This window comes from Struthio camelus, chromosome 14 (assembly GCF_040807025.1).
Source record: "Struthio camelus isolate bStrCam1 chromosome 14, bStrCam1.hap1, whole genome shotgun sequence".
NCBI lineage: Eukaryota > Metazoa > Chordata > Aves > Struthioniformes > Struthionidae > Struthio > Struthio camelus.
Window position 1 is genome coordinate 10,376,406 of NC_090955.1, and position 16,389 is coordinate 10,392,794.

The window sequence follows — 16,389 nt, forward strand, 5'->3', positions numbered from 1 at the left end:
TGAAGGAATTAAAATGTACTGTTGTATTAGTCATGAGAGCTTAATTTGTATGCCTTTGATGAATATATTAGACAAGAGAGGAGAATCATTTCCCATATACATGGTGATGTGCTGCAATGCCACTCCCACGTGGAAGTTTTGTGGAACGGCAAGGGGTCACCTCCGAAGCCCTTTGCTCTTATTCTCATGTACCTTCGATTCCTTGTGCAGAAACAATGGTGCAATGCGCAGCTGCTCAGTTGCGTAAGATCAAGGGTGCTTTGAGAGAGCTGTGGCTCCCAAACTGTGTGGGGCAAGTAAGTCCACCTGCATGGAGCTGAGCTGCTAGGAACCACCTCCACACAGGGCCCTGACTGCTGGGTTAGCTGTCTGTGGGCAGAGAGCTAAGGCATGGAGGGGCCAAGGCATGACAAGACGAGAAGCATAAGATAGGTGAGGTGGATGTGCTTGGGGTGAGTGTGGAGCCACGGTTTAGGGTGACTGGAGTAGAAAGCAAGGGTGAGAGCGAAAAGGAGACTTTTGGGAGTACAGGAGGCATGTGGTGCGAGTGGCAGACTGCTGTGATTCATTCAGCCTGTGAAACAAGAGATTGTGATGGCACATTTGGAGAAAAGTCTACTAGCACCGTGAAAGTGAAACCATTTCCCAAAAAATCTTCTATCTGCAGTCGGTAATCTAAAAATGGAGTATAATCAGACCAAGCAGTCATCGCAAATTCTACAGCGATGTGTTCCTTTGTAAGAACGGTAAAGTTTACCATGGAAATGCAAACAGGTAAAAAGATTTGCTTCCAGTCTTTGTTACTGGTCGAAACCCAAAGATCAAACTGCTTCACTGGGGACAAGCAAGAGAAAGTGAAGAAAGGAAATCCTCTTAAGTGATCTTCATTTCCCTCAGTGCAAGATCACGTTTTTGTCATGTTTTGCATCCCCGAGTACTGCGGCACTTCAGGCTTTGTCTCAGAGGTGTCTCAGATGGCATGACTTGTCTGCAGATAGAGGGATTTGATCTCTTTAGCATTTTTCATCTGTTCTGTTCTCCACACCCTGCTTGCATTCAAGGAGTGACGTGACTTGTGCAGAGCTGGCCTAGTCTAGCTGAGCAGCTGCAGTCCTCTGCAGCAGGGCTTCCCTGGCCGAATCAACCTACATCTTCTCTCCTCAACAGGAGCATCGTCGATACCCCCAGCACCCCCACCGCCACCCCTGCCACCAGCAGCTCCTCCTCTGAACACGGAGGTGCCAATGCAGTCAAGCCCTCAGCCCGTTGTCAGTGCAAGCCGAGGAGCCTTGCTCAGCTCAATTCAAAACTTTCAGAAAGGAACTTTGAAGAAAACAGAGACATGCGACTACAGCGCTCCCCGGATCAGCTGAGGCTACTGGTTGCCCCACGATTGGATTCACCCTCCCCCTCCTGTGCTGTCCAGGAATGAGTTCTTCCTAGCCAGCAACGGATCCACCAGCAGATAGCAGCTAATCATGCTGTAGCTCTGTTTACCCCTATTTCAGCTTTCCTTGAGTAGCAGCACTAACCCATCTGATTTGCATTGCCATGCTGTGATATTAAAGAACTCCCCCCCCCCATTCTTATTAAAGAACTCTGTTTTCTAGCTACAGTTTCAGGGGTAAAGCAACTTCTATATAGCGGAATAAAAATCTGAAAATAGGACTGACCATGATCATGGTGAATTAATGCATTTTTTTCTAGTTCTCTTCCACCCCTTTTCTCAAAATACATAAATCTTAGTTTTAGTCAGCTCTAAGTTTTTCAACACCTCCATTCAGTTAACACATCTAATTCTTGCTGAATCAGCAAGGTTTTGTTTTAGATGATCAAAAAAAGCACTTAGTCTAAAGTGTACTGCACAGGTGAGGGAACTGGAGAATTAAATCTTATTTCCACCGTATTTGCTGGTGGAGTAAAAATGCTGTCTCTCATTACATTTGTTTAAATGGATATCCTACCTGTAACTCTAAGGGAAAGTTTTTAAATGAGGAAACAGTTGCAATGGGAGTTAATGGGGTATTGGGATATTGTTCATGGTTTAATTAAATACAAGGTTAATTCAAGTGAATTTTACAGTTTAAACTTTATTGAAAGATCCTTTTTGATTTGCTCAAAACCTTAAATAAATTGCACTTTAAAGGATTATAGATAATCCATTTTTAAATTCAAGTACATCAGTGTTTGTTACTATGCAGAGAATGTCTGTACAAAGTTTCATGTAACCTGTGATATTCAGTCATTTTTATTAAAATGTTAATGGAATTCCTCCAGCAGTGTGTTGGTGGGTGCATTCAGCTAGGATTTCACCTGCAAGCCAGACTTCCCAAGAATCTAATAACACTTCTGTCTACTAACGGGAAAATACAATGAAAGTTTAGTTCTGACAAGTTCCTGGCCTGCAACTGAAACAGGACCTGAGCTCTTCTGTTTACTTGCAAAGGTAAGCACTCCTCCCCAACAGCTAACTGTAAAAGGCAGTTTATCCTTGGTATAGAGAAGCCACACTGCACAGCTCCTGTAGGCAGCCTTCACTCTGTACCAGGCCAGTAACAGAAGCTACTTCACAAAAACCTAACAGAGCTCTTGTCAGGACCGGCCCCTTAACTAAACACAGGTGTGAGCTCATCTGCCTGAAGGCTACGGCAACTGTTTCCCACCTCTTGCATGAGGATTTATGTCTCCTACAAACTGTAGACAAAGGATGTACTACCCCTTCAGACCCAGGCATACTGGACCTCAGTAAAAAGACTTACTCTTTATTGTAAGAACTATAATTGAGAGTGCTGTTAGCCCCTGTGGCAAGTTTAACAATGCATACATCTTGGCAATTCAAAACACTTTTACTGCTTTAGGTGGTAACTAGTAAAGAAAAATTAGGTATTACTTTCCACCACAGACTGATCAGGATCTTTATTTAAGCCCTTGTGCAGAAGCTTTACTGCATGAGACAATAGTTCTCTTCAAGCTGAACATGTTGGCCATCTCTAACACATACCAGACTTCTAAAACCACTTTGTACAGATGCGCTTAAGTTGTCACATTGAAAAACAAGACTTAACTCACTCTGGTTTAATCATTCACCTTTAATAAGCCTTGCTAACACAGGCTTCAGGCCCCCCACTGCTCACTCCAGTTCTTCACCTGACCACCACCATAGTCAGTTGAACACCTCTAGTCTGATAATTATGAGACAAGCAGAAATAGAGGATTTATTCCTCACTCTGAATTTAGAATAGGATTTCTCCATATACAGTAACACCAATCCACTTGTACTGTTGAAGTACAAGCTGCCTTACAAATAAGCATTACCTCATCACTGCTTGGAAGTGTGGCTTAGAAGGTAACCCCATTACACAAAGCCATATAAATATTCTGGGAGGTCATATTTTTTCCACTGTACAAAAGTTGATGTAGCTATACAACAGTTATGCATTCAGCTTGCCATACAACATTAATGCTTTTTAAAGCAGAACTTTAAAATATGTATTTACAACTTAGATATTTAATGTTTTCTTTACTGCAAATATTATATCCTTCACTTGAGGTATGCAGTTATCCTCTAAAATTTTTGCATAAGGCATAGGAACATCTGCACCTGTAACACGGACAGCTGGAGCATCCAAGTAGTTAAAGGCAGGTCCTGAAACAGAAGACAGCTGTCAGTTTGCCACTTACTCTGGTTTTCTCTCAGTTCAATTTCTGAGTCCTAAACAATTTCCTTCTTATAGTTTTAAGATTTCAGAGCTAGCAGTTCCTGCTCGCTTGTCTTCATGCGCTAAGATTTAGATGCAAAGTTACTATCCCGCTTACTACACAGTCAGATTCTTAGGATAAGAATTATTCACAGCTGCTCTTCCATAGGCAAGATCCAGAGCAGCAGCAGACCAGCTTCTACCCTGTGACCATCTCTACAATGAGATGGCTAAGCTCCAGCTCCTCAGATAAAAGACCCCAACTTGACCTTATCTCATTATCTGCTCTTGGCTTTATCAAGCAGTTTATGAAAAAGTCATCAGGATTTAGACTTACAAATTAGATCAACAGGGATGTTGCAAAATTAAGTACCTTCCATGATCCTGGCACAGATTTCAGCTCCTACTCCAAACTGCGGCCAACCTCCTTCTACAGTTACAAGATGGTTTGTCTTTACAACGCTGGCTTCTATTGCTTCAATATCCATTGGTCGAATGCTACGCAGATTTATAACCTTAAAAGAAAGGGACTGAATCAGTTTTGCTATGATCTAAGCCTGTCAGTTACTACTGTTGGGTACCACGTCCTTTGTCACGTTCAGCTATTCTGACTTTGAGGATCAGACTTAAAAGTCAACAAAATTACAAACTTTTTATCCCAGCAGACTTTTTATGGAACTGTTTGTGATGGTTCCTGGAAAATCCCAGATAGATGAGTCTTGCTATATCTAGATCCAGCCATGCTGATTTATATAGTGTACTGTTCAGTGGACCTAGCTGTATGATAATAAGCAGAAGAGCTTTAAACATTAATTTTGTGATTAAAAGGTCAAATGCAGAAACACGAAACATGCTTGGTTCACTGATTATGAAGGCATTTACCAATGGGCCTGAACAAGACACGCTGCTTTTTTTCCAGTCCATGGAAAGGGGAAAGCAACAAAAAAATCCCTACACACCTCGCACTCTACACCTTCTTTGGCGAGTACAGCAGCGGCTTCCAAACAGTGTCCAACAGGTCTCGAGTGTGACACTAAAGTAACGTGAGTTCCTAGAACAGAAACGAGAGAGAGAGACTTAAACTTTTCCTCTAGCCCCCGTGCTCTTTTTAAGGTAATGTTAGGATTCTCTGGTAAATTTAAGTATTTAGCACTTAAAATAAATATAAGGAATTCTACAGCCACAGCGTGAAAAATGGCAGTGGAAGGACTATGTCAAGACACAAACTACACCCCTGAATTCAGGGACCTGAAGAGAGATCGAATATACTTCTTAGATTATTCCTTTTAAACCTTCAAGTAATTCAGTGTTAAATTATGAACAAGCTGAAAACCTACAGTGCTTTCCCTTGCATTTTTAGAAAAAAAACCCCAACAACTACTTTCTCAAGTGGAGAAAGAAGTTTTCCAGGCATTACCTAATCCATCCTTATAGAGAAAGGAAGTCTTTTGAAAGCAGGACAGCGGGACAAAGAATATCAAGTGATCTTACTTTATAAAGAGAACAGAAAAATACAGAGCCCATAGGATAAAATAACATTTAGCATTTGAAGTGTATTCCTGTTCCCTGTGAAAGTAGTGTTTTAAGTCGGTAAAAGTTTAAAAAAAAAAAAAATCTCCCCAAGCAGTTCAGTTAGTAAGAATATATTAACTGTGTTCTCAGCTTACCTTGCCTTTCTATTTTGGCTTTTCCAATTGGAACAACAAAATCCTTTGACTGTGCCTCTTCTGACAATTCAAAGGGAACACCATACAGCAGTTCATTCTCCAGCATCACAACTAGAACAAAACTTACTTGGATTATTTTGTAGTTCTACAGCACAGGCCTATACTGAGGATAATAGCACTAGAGCAGACTACCTCAACTAGGAGCTGAATATGTTTGTAGGGGGAGAAAAAAATCCCAGTTTTGACTTCACTACTGAATTATTTTAAATTTTAAATTAATTGATTAGAATTGGTCTTAAGCAGGACTGAGCATTTAGCTTGTGGTGCATAATGGTAATAGGTCTTAATACAAAATTTAAGGTCCTTAGAATTATTCTAAAAAAATCATGAGGATTGTGAATTAGGCAAACTAGGTTGATAAAGCTAACTGACGTACAAAGCCTCTGTTTTTTAAAAAAGATAATATTGTAAAGTTTATAGAACTGAATGTACAACTCCAACTAGATCAAATGAAAATGGGAGGGGTCATGGTCTAGAGACTGTTTTTGCAGAATTGCTAGTTTTAGAAAGGTCTTAGATTTTGCATGCATGCTTACGAGGAAGGAAAACTGAGGCTGCCCTGCTCTCAGAAAATGGCATGATATTCATAACATCTGAATTTCAAGATCTGTAAAAATGAGTTACGTACTCAGACACTATATATGCAGAACTCCTCCCTGACTGATTTTTATCCTCTTAAATTCCTTTATGACAGATTCCTAAATGTTTCTTCCCAGATTGGTACCGAATTAGGATTAAAGCACTAGCACAAAATTACAGTCTACTACTAGCAAGCCACATGATTCAGGAAAGTGTCAAGTATCAGAATCGATTCCTCTGTGCCTTTGCAAGTTACCTTAGAGTAAAGCAGTCCTAAGTGTTTTAGGGTTTTAAACTTTTTTTCTTTTTTTTTAAATGGGATGTGAGGGGAAACATGAAGAGACATTTTTTAAAAAAACTAATGCTAGCTGTTGCCATGATCTGAGTGTATTCACCTGGATTATCATCCCGGATTGATGCTTTAAGCAGACCTTTCGCATCTTCTGAGCTCCATGGACTAACAACTTTCAGTCCTGGACAGTGCCCATACCAAGCAGCAAAGCACTGCGAGTGCTGAGCAGCGACCCCAGCTGATGCCCCGTTGGGGCCCCTGAAGACGATGGGCACAGAGATCGATCCTGCAGACATGTAACAGGTCTTGGCAGCAGAGTTTATGACCTGATCAATTGCTTGCATGGAGAAGTTGAAAGTCATGAATTCACACACTGGCCTCAACCCAGCCTATTAAAGTCAGGATATATATTAGTGCCTTTTTACATAAAAAGAGCTTGTTTTAAAGAGTTTAATTCAGGAGTAAAGAAACTTAAATGTACAAACCATAGCAGCACCAACAGCAATTCCTGTGAAGCCCATCTTAAACAGAAAGAAACCAAGGGTAAGCCTTTGGGAGCAGCAGGCAGAAGGGCGAGCAGGGTAAGTGACAGGCGAAGCCGTACCTCCGATATCGGCGTGTCGATTATCCTCTTGTCCCCATACTTCTTCCAGAGGCCTCGGGAGATCTGCAGAGAGAGAGGAGAGAAGTCAGGGCCCGCAGGAGGGCCTCTCCCCGCCTCTTAGCTGCGGCCGCTCACCTTGTAAGCGCCATCGTACTGCGCCACCTCCTCGCCGAGCAGGAACACCCGCTCGTCCCGCTCCAGCTCCTCGTCCAGCGCCTGGTTCAGCGCGTCTCGCACCGTCACCTGCGGCACACGCACCCTAGCACAGCGGGGGCACCGCCCGCACCCCGGGGGGGGGTCACCCCTTCCTCCCCCTCCTCCTCCTCCTCCTCCTCCTCCCCGCCTCCCGCCGCCCCCCTCCCCGTACCTGCATGGCGGCCGGCGCCGAGAGCCGGATCCCCCTGCGCAGCTGCAGCAGCCGCCCGGCGGCGGGACCCTGCGGAGACAAGGGGGACGGTGAGAGCTGAGCGGCGGGCAAGGCGCGGCGGGGGCTGGGCCCGGCCCTACCTGCCGCCCGCCCGGCACCAGCCGCCGCAGCGCCCCCGCCGCCGCCGCCGCCATCTTGCCCGTGTCCTCTAGCGCCGAGGGGAGGGGGGGGGCAGGCCCGCGCGCCGCCAGTGACGTCGAGGCCCCGCCCCCTCGGCGCCCCGGCAACCGCCGCGCCCGCCCCGCGCTCTCGCGAGAACAGGGGCGCACCGCCCCTTCCGCTCCCCCGCGGCCGCCCGGCCCGTTGGGGCCAACCGCCGGCCCACCCTGCGTTTACGGGGCGGCGCAAGGGTCAAACTTGTGCGCGGGGGGGGGGGGCCGCCGGGACGGCTCCTGGCCCCACCGCCCCCTCCCTCGACCCGCCCCCTCCCTCCGCCCTGCCCCGAGCCGAAGCGCTCTGAGCGCTTTTACCCTCTCGCCCCACCGCCCCGCGGCCCCCGCTTGTGCCCAAGCTGCTTTCGCCCGCTTGCCCCAGCCGGGGGGCGGGGCCGCGAGAGGCGAGGGCGGGGCTTGCGGCGAGCCCCGCCCCTCCGCCCCGCCTCGCCCGCGGCGGCGGCTCAACTCCGGGCTCAACTCAGTCGTCCTCTCCCTGCCGCTGCCGCTGCCGCCGCCGCCGCCGGGCTCCGCCTCAGCGCTGGCAGCTGCGCCCGTGAGTGCCGCGCCGGCCGCCTGGGTCCTCGGGGGGGGGGGGCAGGACGCCTGGGCCCCGGGGCGGTGGGGCAGGCGCTGAGCGGGCTGTGGGCCCGGCTGGGGCAGGGGCCCGCCGTGCCGTCGGCCGGGGGGGGGGCCGGGGGCCGGGCCGCGGCCCGGCGGGAAGGAGGAAAGGCTGGGGCGGAAGGCGAGGAGCGCGGGTCTGTGTCTGGCGGCTGCTGTGCTGAATCACCCTCGTGTCGGCGGCAGTTTCGCTGCCGCAGTCTCGCCGTGATGGAAGGTGGCACTTCCCAGGCTCCTCCTGTGCAGGCCCGGGCCCCTCTCAGGGAGGGAGGGAGGGAGGTGCCACCATCCTGCCCTGGCTGCTGGGGCCCCGCGCTTGGTCCGGCCCTGGTGCGCAGGGGAGCTCTGCCTCTCCGACAGCTGCCCTGCCCCGGGGCCGTTTGGAGCCGCGGCCCCCCGAGCAAGCACCTGCGAGTGGATGTTCCACGGAAGCAGAAGCACACGGCTGCACCCCGCCCCGTTGTGGCGGGCGGCGAGGAGCGCGCTGGCGCGGCGGGTTTCAGCAGCGCGGGGCCGGCAGGGACGGGCCCGATACGGGTCTCTTCTCTTGGCCCTCGTCGTGAGGTGAGGGCGAAGCGGTGGCGTGGCGTGGGCTTTTCAAGGAACGAGCGGTTACGAGGAAAGTTTGGGAGCTGGACCTGAAACAGGATGTTGTGGAGCTCCTCAGCGGAGGGAAGAAAACTTTGGGAGCTTGGAGTTTGTAGTGAAGCAATTAGACATAAGGCAATGAAATGCCGAGTGGCTAGCGCGAGCGTTTTATTCTTCTGCCTGAGTTGAGGTGTAAGTATACTAAAAAGAAACTAAGGAAAAACAAGATTACATTAGTTTATAATGAACTGCCTTAGTCATTATAAGTTTGATGTGTTTAGAAGGCGATGGGTGCCTCCTTGAGTGAAGCAAATCTGTTGAATTACCAGAGCAGTTGGTAACTTGTTTTAAGACAACATGTCCTCCTCGCTCTTTCTCGGCTAAGGCAGTGTGGTGCTGTATCATCATGGTCTCGCTCTATAGACTGTGGTCTCACTGCACGGTTTTGTGGAGTAGAGTCATTGCTTGTTCTAGTTTAGTTTTTGTCAGTTCACGTGTCTCTGTGATAAGAGATTTACCGTAAAAACTCTCCTGTCAAACTCTGTAACTGGATCAGGAGCAGGGAGATTGTTCACAGATGTAACGTAACTGTGCTCAGAGCTGGAGTTCTGGTTCTCATCCTTGGAGATCTAAATGTCAGAGACAAGGATCTCACTGAGTGGGTGTGAGTAGCTTCAAAGACTGAGTATGTTTATCTGTACAAGTACAGAGCTAGCTTTGCTCCTTTTAATTTTTTAAGTTGCTGTTTGTGCAATTCCTGTCAACTTTGTCTCGACCTAGAAATCGAAGATGCCTACTGAGGTTAAACAGTTTGTCCTACAACACTGGTACCAAATCGTCCATTGAAGACTAGAACTAAAAGCGAGTCTTTTAATTCCTTTGTTAGAAAACCTGGATGAAAAACATTTAGAGCAGACCAGGTGGTGCCTGCCTCTTGACTTCTAAGCATTAGGTATATTTCTACTCCTCCTCCATGTAACTGCATGTGATAAAAATGCTGTCATTTTCTCCAGGAGCAGTGTGATAACCTATTCCCTTGACCCAATGCAGTATACACAGTGCTAGCAGCAAAAAGGCTTGGCGATGCCGCTGGCTTCCCCTGGGTCTGAGTTGGACCCACGTGTGTGTTTTCACAGATGCAGACCTTCAGCTGACTCTCACTTGCTTTTTCTGAATCTCAGCCTGCAAAATGGTTGCATGCTAGTAGCTGTCTTCATGGGAGAAGCCTTAATCAAGTTAATGGGACTACTGTTGCAGTAATGTTGCTAGTAAATAGCCTTGTAATCCTCTGAGTCATAAAATATTAAATAAGACTGAGAGTTCTATAAATGCAGGTCCCCCATTCAGTATATTGAGCATGACACGATGACTTGAGGGCTTTTCATCAAAGGCGCTTGCCTCTCGTTGTTACTTTCTAGTTTTGGATGCGCTCAATGCTGCGATAAAATGAGATGACCGTATTAACACTGTCTTATCTTCTCCTCACCCCCTAAAAGAGCTTAAGGAAAGTAGGACTGTGGTTTGACTCAGTCAGTGCACTTCTGCTCTCACCAAAGAGCAATATTCTGTTTGGCTTATATGGTGTCAGCAGTTTACCTGGCTAAATTTCATCTCAAATGAATATTTCTTATGATTATTAAACACAGGCTGTGTTGGGATACGCGTGCGTCTCGTCTCTTCTTTGCTGTCTGGACGCAGGCTGGCCTCCTTAGATCATCTGTTTGCGTTGTGCGTCTCGCTGCGATGCTAGCTTTGCCAGGTACGTCTGTGCGTGTCTAGTGATTCTGGACTCTTATACAAAGATCAATGAGGCTTCTAGATGCCACTTATTTATTGAAGGCTGGGGTTGTTTCAGCTAATTGTTCTCATAAATTATTTGCTCCAGTGTTATGCAGTGATGCTGTGATCAAACATTAGCTCCTGTCTTCATACTGACAGGCAGATGTAATTTGTTTCTTTTCCTGAATGATAACTGATAAAGAACGTCTTGACTGATCTGTACTGGGGACTCAGATGCTGGCCAAAATAGCACAGTATTCATCCAATCATTTAAATAACTCTGATGGATATCCGTCTTTCAAATACTCTGAATGTAATTTCTAGTTAACTTAATATTAAGACTGCAGCTCTATTCGCTTATGATAATCAGTGGAATTTCTGGATGGCTGCATTGTTTTACCTTCAAGCGAATGTTTTACATGAACACCAGAAACCTACTCCAGTCTCTCTCATGGTTTTACTGCTTCTGCATGCTATGTCGGGGTTGTACTTGATCAAAATAACAACTGCAAGTGCACTTTTCCCTGGAAATTAAAAAGAATTTAAAAGGTCTGAGCTAATGATAAAAGCTAATGATTTGTACTTGTATAACAATGCAAAATAAAGAAAAACCTGAATAAATTCACTTCTTGGTATGTCAGCAGTAATAAAAAAAAAAATTATAGAAGTTGGCAAAAGAGCTAGAATTCCAGGTTTACCTACTGTCAGGGAGGCATCATTTAATATACGTTCTCGAGGCATGCTCCATCTCTTAATTTGTAAAAATAGGATGGTGGTATGACTAGTTCTGTATCTTAATTCCTTAGTCTTCTGTTGTCTGACCTCACAATTTCATATGCTGGTTTTATTTTTTCTTCTCTTGATGTGTCTGAAATGCAGTTGAGGCTGTGTACCTGCTGCTGGCCCCCAAAGGCCTGACCTTTTGAAAGCCGTTCTGCTTAAACTCAGAGTTTGGGCATGGTGGCAGAGTCCAGAGAGGTGGGATATGTCGCATTGTACTGCGGTGAATGATACTGACCTTGTTTGCCAGGAATGAGAAGGGCAAATAATTTTTTGTTCAAAATTAGCTGTGAACCTTTAATTATTTGAGAAGGTAGTACTCCATCTTGGCTTCACCTTCATACGTCTCTTTGCTGGGTGACTGCAGGTTGAAGTATGTTAGTAAAGAGGTTGGTCTCTACTTGCAAGCAGAAGTCTTGGTAAATGTGTAGTCTTTAAGATATAAAAAATAAAATCCAAAAAGCTGCACCCCGCTCAAAACACTGTCCTAAATTTTCAGTGATTCTAGCAGAGATGCAGACTCCTGTATAGGGAATAAAGGCTAACTGGCAACTGGCTTCTCTCTCTGTGCATCACTCAACACACGGTCCACAGGCCCCCTTGGGAAAGCCTGTGCTGGTGTCTGGAGTTGCTCGTTCCCCCACGCCGAGTTGCATAAACCAGGGTGTGGAATTCCCCTTGCTGCCCTCGGTGGAGGGAGTCCCCCTGATATGTCAGTCAGTGGTTCAGCATCTTCTAGGAAGTTTCGGCATGAACCACTTCTCGATTTGCTTTTGTTGGAGCGTTGTTGAAAGTGTGCTTGATATCCTTTTGCTTGTCCCTAAAGAGATTTCTTTCGAGAGTTTGTATGTGCCTGTGAAATACATTTGTGCTCCTTCTCTGTAGATTAATGTTCTTCCTATCAACTGCAGTTCTCCGCTATTAAATTATTAACTCCACAGTGAGATTCTTTTTTCATATTGTTCATGACTTTCATGCTTGATTTATTCTTCTGCATAGTCTGAAACTGGACTATGGGAATTCTGACTAGTATTACTGGATCACAAGTATGACCTCAATGCAGGCTAAATAAAGTTTTTAATTGGGAGAAGGACATCTGTCTTTCCAAGCGAGAGGTAGTCCATTTGTGAGCATAAATTATCCTTAAAGACACGTTGCTTGTTATTTAACAAAACTGGGCTGGATGGAACAGCCGGTGAAGTGATTACAGTGTGCTCTGGAGAAAGTCCTGTGGGTAGCGTGAAGGGAGATGCAGGGAAATGCTTGTTTGTAGATTCTTCCGCTAATGCGGCTTTGAAGCTGAATGCAAGACATGCTTCCCTGGCAAAGAGGCCGCTTTTGACTAGAGAGCGTTCCCCTCAGTTGTTCTTGTAGGTACTTATAGTCTGCCATGTTTTGTCCTTTGTTTTGTGTTTTTGTGTGTGCTTTTTTCTGCAGGGAGAAAATAGGAGGTGAATTGTGTATCCTTCCAGAAACCTTCTGTTAAACTTGGAGTGCCACAGTTCAAGCAATAGAACAGATGGATAATGGAGACTGGGGATATATGGTAAGTGATCCAGTATAAACGTGTTTGTGTGCTGAGCAGTACAACTGGGCTCTCAAGATCGTGAGGTAAGAGTGCTTCCAGATCTGTTTTGTGTAGCATCAGTCAAGTGAAAAGAAAAAATGTGCATGTTACAACAGCTTACTTGCCTTCTCCTGTGTGATTCACCTTACGTGTTATTGGTGGGAGATCTCATATTTCCCAGCTAAAAATCAGCAAGTACTTAACTGACGTTTTAAACTCATTGTTACCGTCTTCCTAATATGCAAAGACTGAAAAGAGTTTGCTTCCTGCATATGGTTTTAAGGGCTTTGTAATTTTATTTATGAAGAAAAATATTTTTCCTTGCAAACTCTTTCTCAAACTAGACAAACACGTCTTATTTTTCTCCTCTTCTCTTTCTCTAAACGTTCTGCTGCCGTCCATATGTTTCTTTTCTCTGGCTGGCCTCCGTCCCGATTGTCAGAATCGGTGGCCAGATGGGATTTATATTCCTTTCTCTCTTGTTTCCTCATGAGTGATCTGGGAGCTGATGCAGAATAGTTTGGTGCTCTTTCCCCTCGTCTATGCAGCATGCTAATTTGCTAATAAATGTTTCTTTCTAGAGTTAAAAGCTGGAAGTTCTTTTTTGCTTGCTTGTTTTAATGATGTGACTTAACCCGTGCATGGATTATTTTGATTGTGAGCTCTTAGTCCCATTTCTAAATTTGTGCTTTCCGTCTCTTTTGAGGGAGAGAAAGAGGCTTAAGGCTTGTTCAGCTGATTTTTGTTCTAGAAAGAGAGACAGATTGTGAAAGTGAGGAGCACTAACTTGTTCTTCAGGAAATCTCTTGTTTTCATTTCCCCATCTGTAGAATAGGAATAAACGTGTTACACAAATGCAAAACTTCTGTGGCGGTAGCTGAATGTTTCCAGTTAAGATTTCTAAGGCGTTCTGAAATGTGCTTTCTGAATGCTAAGTATTATCCTGTCTAGTTGCCAGTTGTGCCTTGTTGCTAGGTGGCTTGGATTCGTTCAGGTTTAAACACCACTTAAAGACTTTAAATGGAAGAAATGTGATTCCTTCCGGAGTCGGCGCTTTTCAAACAGTATCTGCCATGCGTGCTGGTGAGACGATTGAATCCTCTTGAGGTGGTTTGATAAACTCTGCAATTTCTCTCTTTCTAGATGACTGATCCAGTCACGCTAAATGTGGGTGGACACATGTATACGACATCCCTCACAACTCTAACGAGATATCCTGACTCAATGCTTGGGGCCATGTTCAGGGGAGACTTCCCCACTGCCAGGGACTCTCAGGGCAATTACTTTATTGACAGAGATGGACCACTTTTCCGCTATGTTCTTAACTTTTTAAGGACCTCAGAGCTGACTTTGCCACTGGACTTCAAGGAGTTCGATCTACTTCGGAAGGAAGCAGACTTCTATCAGATTGAACCGCTAATTCAGTGTCTTAATGACCCCAAGCCGCTGTATCCTGTGGATACCTTTGAGGAGGTAGTAGAGCTGTCCAGCACCCGGAAGCTTTCCAAGTACTCCAACCCCGTGGCTGTAATCATCACACAACTAACTATCACAACAAAAGTCCATTCATTACTGGAAGGCATTTCAAACCACTTTACAAAGTGGAATAAGCATATGATGGATACCAGGGACTGCCAGGTTTCCTTCACTTTTGGGCCATGTGATTACCACCAGGAAGTGTCGCTCCGAGTCCATCTGATGGAGTACATCACAAAGCAAGGCTTCAGCATCAGGAATACGAGAGTTCATCATATGAGCGAGCGTGCCAATGAAAACACAGTGGAGCATAACTGGACTTTCTGTAGACTGGCACGGAAAACAGATGACTGATTCCGACTCTACGGGAGCCATTTCAGTGGTTAGCAACTTAATTGAACAATAAACGCGAGAGAGTCTGGATTTTGACGAAAGCAACAATGTGGGCTTTTTTTTTTTTTTTTATATACGACTATTTATTGTTAATCTTTAAGGACTGGAGGAGTTTCGTTCTCTAGCAGCTCTGTCTCTTTGTCCTGTCCAGAAAAAAACATGCATGTGCCTGTTGAGTCAAGACACCTTTTTTGTTTGAAAGAGGGAGTCGAAGATTTAGTACAATAGGGTATTTTGTGTCGTTAACACAATTCTCTGACACAATTTAAAAGTGCTAAAATTACCTCTGTTTAAATGGTTTCTAATCCATCTAATGCTATGCCACTGGGAGTAAGAAACAAACAGAATTTAGGATGCAGTTGGAGAAAAGCTGCTATCATGTAGACTAATTTAGTTTCTAAATCAATAAACAGTATTGTAATATTCTAGGAAAACAGATCCCTCCTTTTAAAAGTACTTGATAAGTACAGTTTCTTACAGTTATGACAACTGTTTCTTTCTATGCATATAAATCAAGCAACCAAATATTATCTGTAGCCATGGAAATATGATTAGAAATATTTATATTGGATTCTGAATGCAAAATGTCCCTGTGGTAAAATTCATATTTTTGATGCCTGGTGCAATATTATTCCCAAGTGTAATGCCTGCCAGCGAGAAGCTAATAAAAATGTGAAATATAGAATATTATTTTGTATTTTTCATCTTCTAGAAGTCTAATACTTCAAAACAAACAAACAAAACCCAGAAACTGTTTTTCAGTGCTGTGGAGTAGTACAGACGCTCTGGTAGGGCTCCTTTCTCCTCTGTTACTGACATACTTGTTCCTTTTTATTACTTTTTATCTTAATCAGTTGACCCAACTGTCACCATTACAGAAGCAACTTGTGTATTGAAAATTATGCCTTTTGACTAGCAGAAGGATGGCAAGTATTTGTCCAGGTTAAAGGGATAGAGACGGAGGAAACATATACAGCCTAAATACTTGTAGCTTCTAAGCAGTGTTATCCAGTTTGTCAGCAATTCATCTGATGCCTGTTATGTATATAATGTTCTGACCATAGGGTGCTGTTTCTGGTGCCGCTCAAGTCAAGGCACTCGAGCTCTGTGTTTTTATTCAATTTCATGGAGGCATTTCTGCTTATCTTGGGCACTTTGTCATAGTTATTTATAGAATTTCTGGTTATGCTCTGACTTGAATGCTGTTGGAAATAAGAGTTGATGTCCGTTTTGGTTGAACGGATCGCGTTCTCCTGTGAAATTCTTGTCACAAGAGTTTCTTACAGTAATCGGTTTGCTCTTTGGCCTGGGTGGACCACAATTCTTTAGGGATGTTCAGAGGAAGTCTGGATTTCTACTGTACTTGCTGGTTCTTCAGTCCTGGAGCCTTCCCTGTTCCTTCTGTCAGTCAGGAAGCCCATCTCAGGAGCGTTCTTCTGCCCTGTTTTGTCTCCCCTCTTCATACATCGTAGGGGTTTTGACTTTTATACTAACTGGCAGTGAGAGTTTATTCTTCTTAAGGGGGGAAAAAAAAAAAAAAAGCTGAACTGAGGAAGCTCAGGAAAGGTAACTGTTTCCCGAATGCTGCATGTGTTATGAAATATCTGTGTTAAACTGGCATTGGATTGTAATGACAAGATGTTCTTTGCAACACTTCATTTCCTAGTAAATTAACGTTTGGCTTGGATCAGCCTGCCCTTTACATA

General features: G+C 44.9%; 3 protein-coding genes across 16 annotated transcripts in view; 2 read left to right on the forward strand and 1 right to left on the reverse strand.

Moving 5' to 3' along the window:
• The window catches only part of PXK (PX domain containing serine/threonine kinase like), a 38,450-nt gene extending 36,182 nt beyond the window's left edge, over positions 1–2,268 (forward strand). For 5 of the 8 annotated variants that reach the window (XM_068907584.1, XM_068907588.1, XM_068907585.1 and 2 more), the window contains one exon: positions 1,168–2,268. In XM_068907584.1, coding sequence (XP_068763685.1) covers positions 1,168–1,373 — 206 coding nt within the window. In that variant the 3' untranslated portion in view covers positions 1,374–2,268. The remainder of the gene's footprint in view (positions 1–1,167) is intronic. The other 3 variants (XR_011134566.1, XR_011134567.1, XM_068907587.1) reach the window with 2 other exon arrangements.
• On the reverse strand, positions 2,071–7,483 carry PDHB (pyruvate dehydrogenase E1 subunit beta). Its single transcript, XM_068907592.1, has 10 exons — positions 7,408–7,483; positions 7,268–7,336; positions 7,036–7,143; positions 6,901–6,963; positions 6,782–6,817; positions 6,400–6,685; positions 5,366–5,476; positions 4,658–4,749; positions 4,072–4,213; positions 2,071–3,646 (listed from the first exon to the last, which is right to left on the reverse strand). The coding sequence occupies exons 1-10, from the start codon at positions 7,459–7,461 to the stop codon at positions 3,501–3,503; spliced, it is 1,107 nt and encodes a 368-aa protein (XP_068763693.1). The 5' UTR covers positions 7,462–7,483; the 3' UTR covers positions 2,071–3,500.
• KCTD6 (potassium channel tetramerization domain containing 6) lies at positions 7,252–15,920 on the forward strand. Of its 7 annotated transcripts, XM_068907594.1 has the most exons (5): positions 7,931–8,035; positions 9,575–9,640; positions 10,335–10,447; positions 12,685–12,793; positions 13,958–15,371. In XM_068907594.1, exons 4-5 carry the CDS (start codon positions 12,767–12,769, stop codon positions 14,642–14,644), a joined length of 714 nt encoding a protein of 237 aa, XP_068763695.1. In that variant the 5' UTR covers positions 7,931–8,035; positions 9,575–9,640; positions 10,335–10,447; positions 12,685–12,766; the 3' UTR covers positions 14,645–15,371. The 7 variants fall into 7 exon arrangements, with proteins under 7 accessions (XP_068763696.1, XP_068763694.1, XP_068763699.1 ...); XM_068907595.1 differs by lacking the exons at positions 7,931–8,035; positions 9,575–9,640 and adding an exon at positions 7,252–7,356; XM_068907593.1 differs by lacking the exon at positions 9,575–9,640 and having other exon boundaries at positions 7,771–8,035; positions 13,958–15,920.
• The last annotated feature ends 469 nt before the right edge of the window (positions 15,921–16,389 follow it).

Coding starts and splice junctions, on each gene's coding strand:
- PDHB (XM_068907592.1), bottom strand. CDS start 7,461: ATGGCGGCGGCGGCGGCGGGGGCGCTGCGGCGGCTGGTGCCGGGCGGG. Junction 4,214..4,657: donor AAGAAGGTGTAGAGTGCGAG/GTGTGTAGGGAT, acceptor CTTTCTTTTAAG/GTTATAAATCTGCGTAGCAT. Junction 3,647..4,071: donor CTGTGCCAGGATCATGGAAG/GTACTTAATTTT, acceptor CTTCTGTTTCAG/GACCTGCCTTTAACTACTTG.
- KCTD6 (XM_068907595.1), top strand. CDS start 12,767: ATGGATAATGGAGACTGGGGATATATG. Junction 12,794..13,957: donor ATGGAGACTGGGGATATATG/GTAAGTGATCCA, acceptor CTCTCTTTCTAG/ATGACTGATCCAGTCACGCT.